Here is a 14874-nt window from a genome sequence, read left to right as displayed (position 1 = left end):
ACACTTTCACAAAGACTGCATTCTGGCTGGTGAAGAGTCCTTTGGACAGGATGAGAGGGTTTAGAGAGGAGGGATGTTACAAATGCATTTGAAAAGGAATTGATGTATTAGCAGTTATTACAAAGTGCTTTGTCAATGCACCATTTCTGCCTCAGGCAGCTTTCAGCAGCAATCTATCCAATGAAATGAACTGTGTTGGTCCTGTAGCCTTTGACAGCACACTCTGGGATTAAAACACATATAGGACTGTGTATTTTCTAGCAATGTCCACACAAGACCACCATCATGCAATATCCTTTAGGCGAGGACCTAATTTTAGACCAGAATCTAGAGGAACGGCATGAGCAAGGCAGACTAATTGACTGCCTCCCAGCCAATCCATCTGACAGCAATACATGCCTCTGCACAATAGACAAATCTACCATAGGCAGAGGTAATATCTTAATCTGCAGGAGTTGGCCCTCAGTTCTCCATCCTACACAAAACATGAGAAAATCACATGTAACCAAGGTAACTGAATCTCTTCTTCGCCATTTTAACCAGCAAACACAGACCGCTTCATGGGAAATATGTGTTAGCTGAAATAAATGATGTTTTCACTGTTGGTTATCTTTCAAAGGTTTTGTTTATTCAGTTTTATGATGAGTAAGCTATTTCCAGTAGTGTTAAAATATGCTGTACTCCATCTGAAGGAACAAGGGAGGGACCCAGGAATTCATTGGGAGGCATTTGTGTTTGAATTCTTGATATCTTATACATGCCTGTGAACTGTCTGCAGTCTGGCCCTGTACCTTAATCCTTTTAGTGGTTTGGCCGTAAGCCATAAAAGTCTTTACCTCACCATAGGTGTTTACATGTTTACACATTTTGTGCATATGTGGCCAGACCTTTACCGTGGCAACTTTTAAAGCTGAGTAAAAACAAGTCCTCAGTTGACTGAGCTCAAGGTGCCAGTTGTTAGTGTCAGTGATTTGGTTCAGATGGTATGAGGAAGTAGTTTCTTATTGCTGAGAGAGGCAAATCTGACTAAACTTCCCCTGTGTGTTCTCACAGCCCCCAGATATTTAAGTGAATACATTGCTACAGTGAAACAACCAGCTCACCCACCTCAGACTGAGCAGATGAAATTCCAGAAATGTGAAATTGTTTCCCCTCCTGAGGAGCTGCTGAGTTTTTCTATCACTAATGATACTGAAAACCAGGCTTGTTAAGAGCTCCAGAAAGGACTGCTAATCCCTGATTTACCCCTGTGTTTCAGGGGTTGTAGTATGATATTCACGCTCTGTTGCTTTAAGCTGACTTCTTGTGTGTTCACCTCTCTGGCACGATTAAGCACAGTTGTGAGAAACCTTTGTTTCTGTACACTCACACATTTTGCTTGTCTTGTGTATCACAAATGTGCATGTGAGGATGTATGTTCTCTGAAAGCCCCAGTGAAACCCACTCAGTGGAGTCCATCAACGGTCTGAATGAAGTAGCTGCACTCTGCTGCACTTGTGTCTCAGTGTTTGATCAGCGACGCTGCCTCCTGATCACAGTTGGCATTGTGCCCTGGGGCCCGGACAAAGGCTGGGCTGGGGCGCCGGCAGGGGCCTGGTCTGTATCAGACACTTTATTTGTTTTGGGGGATGGGGGATTGGATCGGCTACAGCATGGCTGCCTCCCCCTCAGTGCATAGAAACCCCTGTGTCAGGAGAGAGACGCCCCGTGACTACACCCCACTGAGACATCTGGCTTTAATTTGTTCAGTTCGTAGTAAACTGCCTGGAAGCTTAGAAGAGAAATACCTGCCTTTAATAAACAGCATTTCTTTCAACAGCCTCACCTAGTTCTTATTTGTTATATTACATACAGAAATATGAAAAATGTTTTTTCCAGGTTTTTCCAGGTGTTCTTTGATGTCCTGTTACAACAGGATAAAATAAAAGATTTGAAAAAGCCATGATACTAAATGCTCCATCTTGGCTTTCATTGCCTAAACCACCAGGTCAGAGATACATGTTGTCACATGGGATTGCAGTTTGTCTCCAATCCTTTATGCAGATTATGCAAATACAAACTTTTTGTGGGTGGTGTCAGCTAGACTGAAAGCCGTCTAATGTGTAAGTCAAAAGTGAAGTTAAAACCTTACAGCTCAGTCATATTTAGATCCAACCTGCACATGAGAGACGCTGATAGCAGACAAATACCTGACTGCTGCCTCACACCGTCTCCCTTAAACATTGACTGATGATTGATTTAAAACCTTTACCTTGTCCATCACGCCTCCTCCTCCTTCTGTAATGAGTTATTAGCAGCAACACAACACACAAATATGTGTGTGTGTGTGTGTGTGTGTGTGTGTGTGTGTGTGTGTGTGTGTGTGTGTGTGTGTGTGTGAGGCATATTAGTACGTTGCACCATTTCTCAAGTCATGCAAACTGCTTTCACGTGTTCAGTAATTGCTTGCAGGAATTGTAGATTTTTTTTAGTTTTCCCGGCAAAGTGAAGAGGACATGATTTTGTAATTATTCCTCTGGCATCTCTGACTGAAGAACACACTCCAGCTGTTTCATACGTCTGTCTCCTCTGCCTCACAACTACATCCACAGACAGGCATTTTATAAACAAGGCACACACCTATGTATCTCTGACACATCTCATATTCAGCACCCTCGTGCTCCTTTGCCTCTATTCTGTTTTAATTTCCTCCTCACATGATTATTTTGGCACATTTGCTGTTGTTTCCCATGAGGGTGTTATCAGCGGGCTATCTGTTTGATGCTCCTTGGACTGGCATCTTTCCTATCAGCTTCATGGCACAACCAGTCCTCATATTGACACCAGCTCACTATGTCCCTGGGCTTCAACAAACCACAAGCCTTTTATATGTATTTTTTTTTTTTGTGTGTGTGTGTGTGTGTGTGTGTGTGTGTGTGTGTGTGTGTGTTTCCACAGGTCTCTCTGACACTGGGCATTCTTATCTGCCTCTTCAGGGTGCTTTAGATAAATGTGCCTCCTCTCACATGGATGTGGGGAGGGGGGTGTAGTAGGGTTGGCCATGGTTATTTTTAGTGGTTTGTGTCAAGCTTTAGAACAATTCTTGGTGGCCGAGAGGTTAGACAAGCAGCAGCTGGTTAAATCCACTGTACTACAACTTATAAAATGGTAATGCATTCTATAAATAGGAAGTCCAAAATCCCAGTGCCATGACTGGAGAGTCTTTGTGATGAAGACTGTAGTTCCTTTGTTCCCCAACTGCTCAGAGACATCCGTTTTTTAATAGCTTTAATTGATTAACTAATCTAATTTGAATCTATAGAAAATATGATATACATTCAGCCCTTTAATAATTTATTAGAGAGTTAATTGTAGCCGCAGGGAGGCATTCATTTCATACAGAAAATACTATGATTGTTGGTAAGGCCGGGCTTCCATTAATTAAGTGATTACAGAGTTAATATCACTGTTGATGTTCATGGATACGTGCAGCAATTGGTTGCTGTGGACATTCACAGCGATGGCCCCATAGGCTCGTGTAAAAGCTGTCAAATGCTCAGGCGGCCGAGTAAAGTGCCTGTCATTCGTCACCCCTTCATCATTTAATGTTCAATTATGTCAAAACAGCCTTTAGGTCATCCGCATGGGGAATTGATGGCAGCTCTGTGTGGCAAGTGGAGCTTTCAAGCTGCATTACAGCACAATCAGTATGGTTCAACAGTCCCAGCCCTCTGCAACACTAAATAAACCACGCCAAGCTCACTCTCAGGGCACCCACATTGCTTCAAATTGAATAGTTTCAGCAGGGGCACTGGGGCGAGCATTCAGAGCCGTCTTTTTGAGCAGCAACCATGTTATGAAATTATCCTCTGCTGTGCCCGAAATAATTGATGTTCTTCAGCGTGGTCACAGGGGATGGGCATAGCTGTTTATGATGGGGAGAGTGTCTTTGCTTTTTAATTTGCTCATTCCACAGCCCCCAGACTGCAGTTTAACGATAATGAATCACTAATGTTCATCCCACCATCGTTGCTCATCCAGGAAAATGCCACTCTCTTCAAAGACAAAAGTCATTTCTGTTTTTCTGTTTGTGTTTGAGAGGTACTTTCTTCTCAGGTGGTTGAAAATAATCATTTCTATTCAAGATTCTTGTGTCTGTGTGTTTTTCTAGGAGCACTAAACTGACTCTATTTCCACTTGCAGTGCTGCTCATGAGAAAAACATGTTTATACAGACTCCCATATGTTAACTCTTCACATCCATTTTCCCTGACACACATACTCTCACTCTCTATGTTTCTTTATTCATATCTATTAAACCAATGCTTTCACTGCCACTGAGTTTTATATCAGACCAAATGTGTAACTGTGTGTGTTGCACTTGCAAGATGCACAAACCTTTAAAGGCAGTAAACAGTAAAAGTAAATCCCAGTGCAATGTCATTCACCTCTTCACCTAGCCGCACTTTTTCTTGTCGCTGTTGTTGCCTTGTGAGCCTGAAATAGCTGCTGCCTTTATCTCCCCATGGTAAGACTTGGCTTTTCAGACGTTCCTCCTAAAGATTCTCTTTAAGGTCAAAGAGTAGAGAAAGAGGCTTATGATCTTCTGTGACCACTGCTAACGCTCTCAGGGTCTTTAGCTTGGCTAGCACAAGGGTCAGGAGAGGTTAGCTTGTCAAACTGTCCCCTGGCTTCAGGGTTTATTGTTGTCTGCTGGAGCTGTACCACAGCTTAACCTTGTGTCTGTCTAGAAGAGCTTTGACAAATCTCCTCTGTGTAAAAGGTATCCATGCTTAGAAATCTATGCACATACCATTAGGAAACTAATCTTTCCTGACTGACTCACCGACGACTTGGCCAAGTTGATATTAGCCATCGTCCACTGAGTTTTTGGACTGCCAGCAAAGACCCGATGGACGATGGGTCCCCTGGGTCTTTGCAGGCTCAATGGACCTCAAAAGCATCATTCAGTTTCAGACGGGCAGATCATTTATCATATTAATCTGATTAATTAGATTTTTCTTGTTTTTTAATGATGCCTGCATCATGAAAATCATAGCATGATAGCAGGATATATTATCTGTCTTGAGTCATGACAGTCTTGTAAACTGTGATAAGTTACACTATATGTGCAACCGCTGCAGTTCACAGGACTGTTGTGACTCCAGGAGGCTAGCTGGCTCTGGCTAACTCATATTGACTTTAATGGTCTCAGGGTGGAGAACAGGGTGGAGAGAGAGACTGCACGCTGATCTGATCTCTTGGTTTGTGCTTGAAGCATCACCTCTGGTTACAGGAGGTGAAGCCACGAGAGTTGACTCACTGTGCACATTCTACTTCACTGAATTATTTGGTACTGACAAGCTATAGCTGTGTGAAATAACCTGTATTTTTTAGAATATGCACAATAATTTTCAGCCTTGCATGTGGTGATTCATATTATTAAACTCATCTATCTCACACATAAATCCTGAAAAAAAATCTTCAGTCATGTTTTATTTTTGTTTCACTTTGTAGAAAAAACAGGAAAAAAATGTCAGCTTAATTTAATTTTGGTTGCTTAAATGATTAATCCACTCATTACCTCAGCCACCAAAATAATCTCTAAACAGACTGTGCCTGTGTTTACAGTGATTACTCTAAAAGAAACCACACAGATGTTTACGAAGATGCCTCACCGTGACAGATTCAAGCTTCAGTTTACTCACTTCCACCAACCTTTCCCTCTCTCTCTCTCTCATGCCGTCTCTTAAGCACCACGGCAACCTCCGAAGGGATTGGTTGCCAGGAGACAGGATTCACTCCCCATTGTATGCCAACAAAGGTGGAGGGGGTGGGTGGTGGGGTTACAATCAGCAGGACCGGAGAGAATTGGAGGCCTGGGGGACTGGCAGTCCACAATCGTGGGTGTGTTCGAGAGGAGGAGGACCGGGGGGGGGGGACACACAGAGAGGATGAGTGAATGGCAGTGGGGGTATAGGGTGGAGTGCGCTGACACCCTAAATTCCTCTTGCTCATTCCCGGTCTCCCAGTAACCCCAGTGGGATGTGCTGTGTCAGACAGCGTGGTGGAGACTGGAGGGAATGAAACACTCATAGAGACACAGGCAGCCATGAATAGTTATTAAGACAGACTTTTTAATTAGCCGGCGTGCCCTCCCCCACTGCGCGGCTCCTCTACTACGTGGACACACACATATACACATACACAGTGGGACCCACATTTTTACTATCACCACAGACACTGTGATTCTGCTGTAAATGCATGACTGCATTTGCAGCAGTCTATTTTTCATAGTTTTCCTGCACTCTAATGATGGTCTCTCTTATCAGCCAATTATATTACCTTTGAGGAAGAAAGCCCGTTTACCTTTGCTCTGGGGCCATTACTCTGAATAAAGACTGACACTCACCCAATATAAGCCAGTGATTATATGAAGTGCTTCCTCACTGTGGCAGAGACTTCGAGCTCGGTGAGATCATTTCTGCTCAGTGTCACGTGCATCATTGTTGACACACTTGATGTGCGGTGTGTTACTGATTAACACTGTGCCTTTTTGAGCATGCTGAGTTGAGTTGTTTGTGTTATTCCACTAAGAGCAGCTAGTGCTAAGGTAAGATTTTTCCAGCCAGTTGCACTGAAATCCTCCGTCAATCATAGAGTTTGCTCCGAGCAGCAGTCATCTAAATTGCCATTTCCTGGTTACTGGGATTTATTTTGTGATCTTGACGGCCCTGAAAAAATACTTTCTAAATCATCTTTTTAATGTTGATGTCAGAATAATGGGTCCCTTCATGAACACACACTATTTCCTGCCCAAGATTGAACAGTCTAGTAAGTTATTTAATAGGGACTTCCTGTACTTTTGTTTACTCACTAACTTAAAGTGGGCGAACTCTGCTGGAAAAAGGTGATGTCATATGTTTCCATTCACCATTGACATTTGTGATCAGCTGTGCTTTGTAGTATTAAACTCTTAATAATTCATTCTTAATAATTAATACCGGAGACTACCTGACTAACTAATACCTTTTGATAGTAGCACATGAAGTAATGAATACTCAGTGATGTAGAGAAATATTAAAGATTTGAAATTGTATTTTCTGGGGCTTCTAATTATAATTTCTAAACCAAATCTGGACAAATTCTTTGTTTTATTTGACCCAAACATATTCAGTTTACTGATATATGACAAAGAAAAACAAATCCTCACATTTCACATATTGGAACTAATGAATGTTTCAAATTTTGCTTGAAAAATTACTAAATTGATTCAGTGATTCCCAAAATAGTTGTAGATTAATTTTCTTTTGACTAATCATTTAATTGACTGAAGCTCTACATCAGTCCATGATAGTTAATATTTCTTTTATATTATTGTTTTAACTCCCTTCCTTGATTTGATTGGGCTTTCCTGAACAAATAATCTTTGAGGACTTGTTTCCTTTTTGCTGCGTTGTTTACAGCCCTCATTCAGTCGACTGTTTGTTAAAATGATTAAAGAGATACTTTACTGATCTCCATTATAGTGATTTGTATTTTATTGAAAGCTTGGCCATCTGGGTGCTCGTACATGAGGCGTAAAAATGTGACTCTTTTGTTTCCACAAATGCCTTTATTGCTGAAGATGACAAGGGCTGGGACGTGTATCTTACTGATATTAGCAGCAGGCTTTGTGAATGGTTGTTTTGGCTCTTAAAGCCCCTGAAAACCTAATAAAAAACAGAATAAATCTTCTCTATAATATTAAATATTCATGACTAAATGAGCAACAATCAAAGTTAAAGTTTCGGGGGAAACAAACACGCACAGTTAGCGTTTATGAAAAGTTAAACAGCCAAAAACATTTTGATTCAAATGTTGAAACTCTGGTTCACAGAAATATGTGACACAATGTTTTTCTAAACGAGCCCCTCCCACATTAAAGCACAGAGAGAAGCAAGGACACAAACACAGAAATCTCTCAAGAGAAACAATCATAACTGTTCAAACTTCAGCAGAAAATGTGTGTTGAAGATACTTCCAGTTACTCAGACTAAGAAGACGACTGAGAACATAGTTTTTTCATTTTCCTCTACTTGAGTTTATATTTGCAGTAGCTGGATTAAACAGGTTTATACTTTCCTGTCTGTTGATTAAATGTGGTTTGAACCTTACGTTATGCTGATGCTGTAACAGTGCCTCTTCTCTGGCTCTGCTGTCACCTGAGCCACTAGCCAGACCGGTTTAAGCAAGCAAATCTATTTGCCAGTGGAAGGGAGGATATTCTGAAATGGCACTCTGTTGCATTAGTGCGGGACTCGAAGAAAAAAGCCTCTGGCTGAACTGTGATTTACAGGCTTCACAGGTCTGTCATTGATTTAAGGGGTACATCAGACAGCGTCCCTTATTACCTGTCAGAGAGCACAGTAACTGATAAACTGTTCCAGCTGAATACTTTCTTTTTTCTTCAAATGCAATTTTCTTCCTTTTCTAAGCAACTTTGAAAAATTCCCCAGCTTCTTTAAGCACTTGATGAATCGACACAGCTTCCTGTCATGCAGATGCCAAGCTGTGTATGCGTTTTGACAGTGATAGACACATATCTCAGTTTCCTCTTTATTGCTCTCCGTTTCTCTTGCCTCCACTGAAGGCGATGGATCACTCCCATCAAGGGCATCTGTCAAAATCTGTGGGCCGAAACGACCAGCTGCTGCACCAGGGGCCAGGGAATAAAACTATGCTTTTGCTTTGCAACACTATCAAACGCTTACAGGCTCTGCGCTTCAACAGTAGTGGGTGTGACTGAGATTGTCACTCTCTATATGTGTATAAACTTGTGTGGTGCATTTTCATTCAGCTGTCTGCCTCAGCCCAGAGGGGAGCGTGGTTTGAGGCTGGCACAGAGCTGATGGACATGAGATGAGGCAGGGACCTCAACCTGTAGCTCACACCCTCCACAACCCCGAGGGCCAGGATCAGCTGACTCGAAATCACATCATCATTTTTTTTATTTCAATCATTTAAGTTGATATCCTGGTTCGTTCACCTTGACCATAGATTTGAATGAGAAGCAGTGCAACAGGGTGACTGAAGCCCCAGTGCAAACCCTCCACACTACAAAACGCACTTTCAGCACTGGTTTCAGTCCCTTTGTGCCCTCATTTGTTCGTCTTTTATGGAAACCTTGTAATCAGAGAAAGCTTTCCAACAAGAGAGAAGAGGATCATTTTCCTGTTAACAAAGTGTTTACAGTTGCCAGGATTTGCTTCCGTTTCACCAATTATCCTTGCACATTAGAGTTAGTTGAGCTAAGAGTAAAAGCAGCTAAATGAGATGCAGATGTAGCTGAGGAAAATGCTTTTTGTCTTTATGTTTTAGATGGAGAAAAAAATCTCTTTTGTTATCGGCAGAAAATTTCTTTTACATGTGTTTGGTGTCATCTGTGTGCTGTGATAAGTGTTTGCTACACATTTACAGGCCTTTTAGCAGCAACATATTGTGGTAATTTTTAATTTTTTTATTTTTTGTTAAAGCTGATCTCCCCCAGCTCACTAACTGTAAGGTGGCAGGCTGTCAGAAGGATTTTAATGTGTCGAGGCAGCATGTGACAACTCCATTCTCTATGGACTGTGTTCCTTGCCGGGGCTTAAATCTCTTATTGAATGGAGAATCTTAACCCAGTTGATGTCACTGGGAAATTATGTTTATTCGTTCTAAGAATAAATGCTTAAGAGTCTGTTCCAGTTTGGTGATGGGTCACAGTTTTCCTTTATCACCATTCCTTCAGCTACGCTCTGCTCTGCTCTATTAGTCCGTTTTTTTTTCCACTGTGTGATTTATATTATGCATATTTTAACAGCTACTTTGCTTCACAGATCAGATGCAGCCATGTCGATATTATCACTGACACATTCCCTGCATCAAAATATTTGACAGCTGACTGAAAATGTTTCTGTAAATCAAGTCATTACAAACAGTTCTCATCAACTTTGCATCCAAACAATACAATTAGATGCAAGCAGAAGAACTCTCCATCACCAAACAAACCTTTGGTCCTCTGTGATTGCATTTTGCACTCTGCTCAAAATGAACATCATCATGCATCAAAAAGCAGGTATAAAACCGTGTAAGCAATCATTAATCATGGAGGTGGTTACAGGCAGAACGTGATGGTGTGTCTATATCCTGAAGTTCACCGCAGCAAAACATCACTGCAGAGGTTTCGCTCACTTGGTTTCCGGATGAACAAACAGTTAAATGAATAAGAAATACACACAAGTAAAGGAAAGGCTGTTTCTGCCTCTGATAGTCACACTGCGTAAAAAAGAAGCTTGAAAAATAGATGAGGAAACTCTGCCTGGTCAGATCCTTCTGTCTGAAATGTTGCACTAAAACACTGTGGATTCATTAACAGTGTGTCGATGTCTTTGTAATAAAATGTCTGCAGGCACAGTTGTTATTAACAGTCATTATGTTGAGCATGTAGAGCCTGTAATTCATGTTCAGGATGTCACCTGATGTTAGCCTGAGCTTCACTGATGAAAACCTCACATCTGACAGAGAAGAAAACTGATCTATTGAGAAGTTCTGGTGCATGAAGACTGATCTTCGTGGTCTGAGGCTGGTAACTTCAGTCGACCATCTTTTTAGTGACGGGTGTGACTGTCTCTGCTGCTGCGTGTCCTTTTGTTATATCTGGCTATGTTCTTTGTTTGTGTGGTTATGTTTGTTGCATTTGTCCTTTTTGTTTTATCAGGCTAAATGTTTCTTTTACTTTCTGTCTGTTGCGCTCAGATCTGTCTTAGGCAAGAGAGCTTGTTCTCAATGAAATTACCTGATTAAATAAAAGTTAAATATACAGATCCCTGCAGTGTGCCTGTCTGCAGCAGTTTGAGTCTGTGTACAAAGTGTTTTCCACCATATATCAAAGCCATAGCCAGTGATACTCTCAGCTCTCCAATAGCCTCTAGGTCTGAATATTTAACATTTAACTTCTATGTTAAATGTTTATCTTTACCTTGTTGACCTAGTTTTTAGCTGATGTCTGTTTCTTTTTGGGTCAACATCTGAGAGCAAATAAAAAAACAAGGTCAAATTCCTTTTAGGTGAGAAGATATTTAGCCAATAAGTCTTAAATTTAATTTTCAAAAGTCTTAAACATTGTTTCTTTCCTGGTGTTGGCAGTAATGGGCAGTGATGTCAGTTATAAAATGTTTTAATATCTGTTGGCTGTTAGGAGATGTTACACACATCAGGTCATTCAATTTCAATTTTAGCAAAGACTTAACCGAATTTAAAAGAACAATCACTTTTAACAGTTTAATCCTGTCATCAGTTGGGAAGTGTTGATATATATATTTATCTATAAATATATATATATAAATTAATGTACTTAATAAATAATTGTAGGTTGTATTGTACCATCGCTCCTTGTTTTTTTTTTCCCTTCATTATATGATTGGTATGGGCATGGCACAGGTGTTAATTTGAATCTTGCAGTATGAAGAAGTTTGTAAAAAGTATTTGATGTTGTGACGATGCAGAAACCCTGGAATAGCATCATGATGCATGGAACCTGTTATACTCGCTTGCAAATCTAGTTGTTATCATTTTGTTGTTATCATGCTGAAGTGTTGTCATTAATATCCTGTCTTTGTGTGTTTCTGTCCAGGTTTGGTCTCCGGTCTAGAGATTACCTCTACAGGGCCGACGTCCATAGAGAAGGCCAGTGGTCAGAGTGTGAAGCTGGACTGCCAGTTTGCTCTGGCCCCTGAAGACTCTGGACCGCTGGATATTGAATGGAGCTTGCTGTCTTCCGACAATCAGAAAGAGGACAAAGTGGTACGTGCATATAATCTGAAAAAGCACCTTTATTTAACAATAGAATTTGACAGCATCACGTTATCAATATACAGTGAAGTCCAGCTTTTTTCTTGCCTTTTGCTCAGTAGTTAGTAGGATTTCCTCCAACCAGATCTACTGTATATAGCTGTTGAACTGAATAAACTGTTTTCATTTATTCTTAGGATTCAAATATTTAGTCCTTCATTTGTTCAGTTTGTGTGCTTTTGCACTAACCTGCTCTGCTTGGTGTGTGTGTGTGTGTGTGTGTGTGTGTGTGTGTGTGTGTGTGTGTGTGTGTGTGTGTGTGTGTGTGTGTGTGTGTGGCTTGATGTATTGTAATCGGTGAAATGCAATACATGTTATGTATCAGGGGTGTATTTTCTCGAGCTGTTGCAGTGTAACATACAGTATGCAAGGCAAATGTAATTTGAGCCACGTGTACTTCTACAGAGCGTTTGTTCTCTACAGTGCTCTCACAGACAGGGTGCGAGCAGTGGGAGCTCCCTTTATCCCAGGCAGCGTCTTTCCTTTCCAGCATGGCCCTCAGCCATGAAAAGGGAAGACTACACAGCTCTACAGGAACTCTGAATGCCTTCAGGGCTTTCACAGCCATAGAGACTGATTCTTGCTACAGATCGTTCCACTGGTGCGGTCCTCCCTCCCCTGTGGCTCATCACTCCCCCTATCTCCCACCTGTCACCAAGCTTTCCCATCCCTCTCCTCCACTCGCTTCTTTTATTTTTTTTTACCAGTTTCCTGTTTTGTTTTGTTTTTTTCTGAATGTTATAAATAGGTCACTGCTCATCATTAGGGTTCTCTGTCTCTGTCACCCACCCCCTGTCCCCTCTGTCCGCTGATGCCCTGCTCTCACAGGTAGAGCTCTGCACTCTCGTTGTCAGTGTCTCTCCACTGTCTGCAGTTGTTCCATTAAGAGAGACACTAATCACCCCCATCTATTTGTTTTTGACCTACTTTCTTTTTAGTCATTGACTGGTATAGTGGAGAAGAGGGAGGTGGAGTCAGAGAGTCTGTCAATATTTGTTCGTATATATTGTTTGCATATCAGTATTTCATCTTCTGATGAAATTTCAGTGCTCTTTAAATTTTCTAATATTTTTCAGTGTCCTAAAGCTACAAGTGAGCACATATTCAGGGTGGGTGGTTTCCTAGTAGCAATATTCCCAAATTGCATCTGGTTGCACAGTTTATTTTCTGTATTCTCTGCCCTTTTGCTGAGCAACCATTAATGTTGCCAAACCTTTGTTGGAATTTAAACTGGCCAGACATCTCTCTCTGAACGTATTTGTTCTCCTTGACCTATCTGATTTTGCTTGCTACATACACACACACTGACATTCATATAGCCTTTAACCAAAATTAAGTCACGCACAGATTAAAGTCTTTGTAATTAGCAGCATATTAATTCCAAGGGGCTGCTTTAATATATGTGACAGTGTTCAGTGGAATTAGGCTGATCTGCTTGGACCAAAGCTACCGGGTCAGGCAAACTTTATAGCCCGAGGCTCCCGGATGATCAGAAGCCATGGAGAACCTTTCCTCACATGGCTTGAGATGAGAAAATCCAGGGTGCCCTTAAAGGAACAGCCACAATCAGATAAAACTTGAAAACGGAGAACTAGTCAATTGGATCAGTCCCTGTGGCCGCAGAATTGGGAACTCATACTCCTGCTATGTAGTGTGCCAGGCACCCTTAATTTAAGAATTTAATTCATATTAATTACCATATGTCCCTGCTGTGTTTTCTTTGCTTTGATGCAATCAGATGCCACAACATTATCTATTCAGCCCAGTGTCTGGTGGGGGGTGATGCCCCCCTTCATGGGCAATATCCCACATATCATCAGGGTCTTTTTGAGGCTGGTGGAGCATAGCTAATGCATGTTGCTTTGTCGGGTTTGAATGAGAGATGCCAAGCATGCCTACAGTAAGAGTCATTTGCATTTGGCCCTCTTCCCCTGGCTACACATTAGCAGACAGGAGGGTGTGCCCTGTGTCTTTACCACCACTGTGAGAACAATGAGGAAAACTATTATGAAAACCAAATCTGAAGGGTGTGAATGGGAGAGGAGTTTGCTGAGAAAAATTTATTGAAAACACATAGCTTTATCCCATGTCAAACAACTGCCTCTTTTGTCCTTGAGCACAGCAGCAGAGCCTTTTGTTTACTCAAGTTATCATGACAGCAGTTTGTGTATGTTGACAAAGTATTGGAGGATTTTGACGTAAAGCTGTGACAACGATTTATTAAAAAATTGTATTGTTTGCGTATCAGCGAGGATCACGCATGCTCGTGGCCACATTCAGTGATGAAGGACGTTAATTCTGTTTTCAGGTAGCGAATCTGCTTTAACCAGAGCTGTTGCTGTAAAACGTGTGGCAGCTGTACTCAGAGTTATTCAGATTAAAAGATTCTGCAGAGCACAAAGACACAACACTCTCCGAGTTCTGCAGCTTGTTTAGAGTACACAGGTGTCACAGTCCTCTGCTTTGCCTCTCAAATGATCTGCACCTCTTCCTCTTCCCTCCCTGAGCAACAGCATCACATGACAGTGACCTCATCTTTACATGTGTCTGATGAAACCAAGCCTGGCCAATAGAGCTCTTTCACTTGTGCAGCATGATCCGTCCACTGAGAGTGGCCAGACCAGGTGGCGATTGTATCATTGAGTGACCTATCTGTTATGAAACACAGCAGACAGTGGCGCTCCTCTGTCCTTTCCAGCCTCTGCCAGCTTGTCTAGTCATTTGCCCTTTTCATTTTCATTCCCCAGGCTCTTTATGGGATTTTTTTTCATTGGATCATGATTCTCAAGGTTATTGTGCAGTTAAGATTTTTTTTTCTTCTCCTAGAGGTGTGTGTGTGTGTGTGTGTGTGTGTGTGTGTGTGTGTGTGTGTGTGTGTGCGCGCGCGTGCATGTGTAAGCACGTTTGTGTTCCTGTGAAGTGGTTGAGGCCAAGTGAGAGTTCTTGTCTGGTTTAGCTTGGGGCAATTTAATTTCCTCTCGTGCGTAGTCTCATTTCACATATCACTGTTATTACTGCTGATGCT

General features: G+C 41.6%; 1 protein-coding gene across 1 annotated transcript in view; it reads left to right on the top strand.

Moving 5' to 3' along the window:
- The window catches only part of cxadr (CXADR Ig-like cell adhesion molecule), a 37202-nt gene that overhangs the window by 11576 nt on the left and 10752 nt on the right, over positions 1-14874 (top strand). The window contains exon 2 of the mRNA XM_071460729.1: positions 11632-11801. Within this exon, the coding sequence (XP_071316830.1) occupies positions 11632-11801 (170 nt within the window). The remainder of the gene's footprint in view (positions 1-11631; positions 11802-14874) is intronic.

This window comes from Trachinotus anak, unplaced genomic scaffold (genome assembly GCF_046630095.1).
Source record: "Trachinotus anak isolate AG129_WGS33_773 ecotype Australia unplaced genomic scaffold, CSIRO_AGI_Tana_v1 ptg000024l, whole genome shotgun sequence".
Lineage (NCBI taxonomy): Eukaryota > Metazoa > Chordata > Actinopteri > Carangiformes > Carangidae > Trachinotus > Trachinotus anak.
This window is presented reverse-complemented; position numbering and strand designations above follow the sequence as displayed.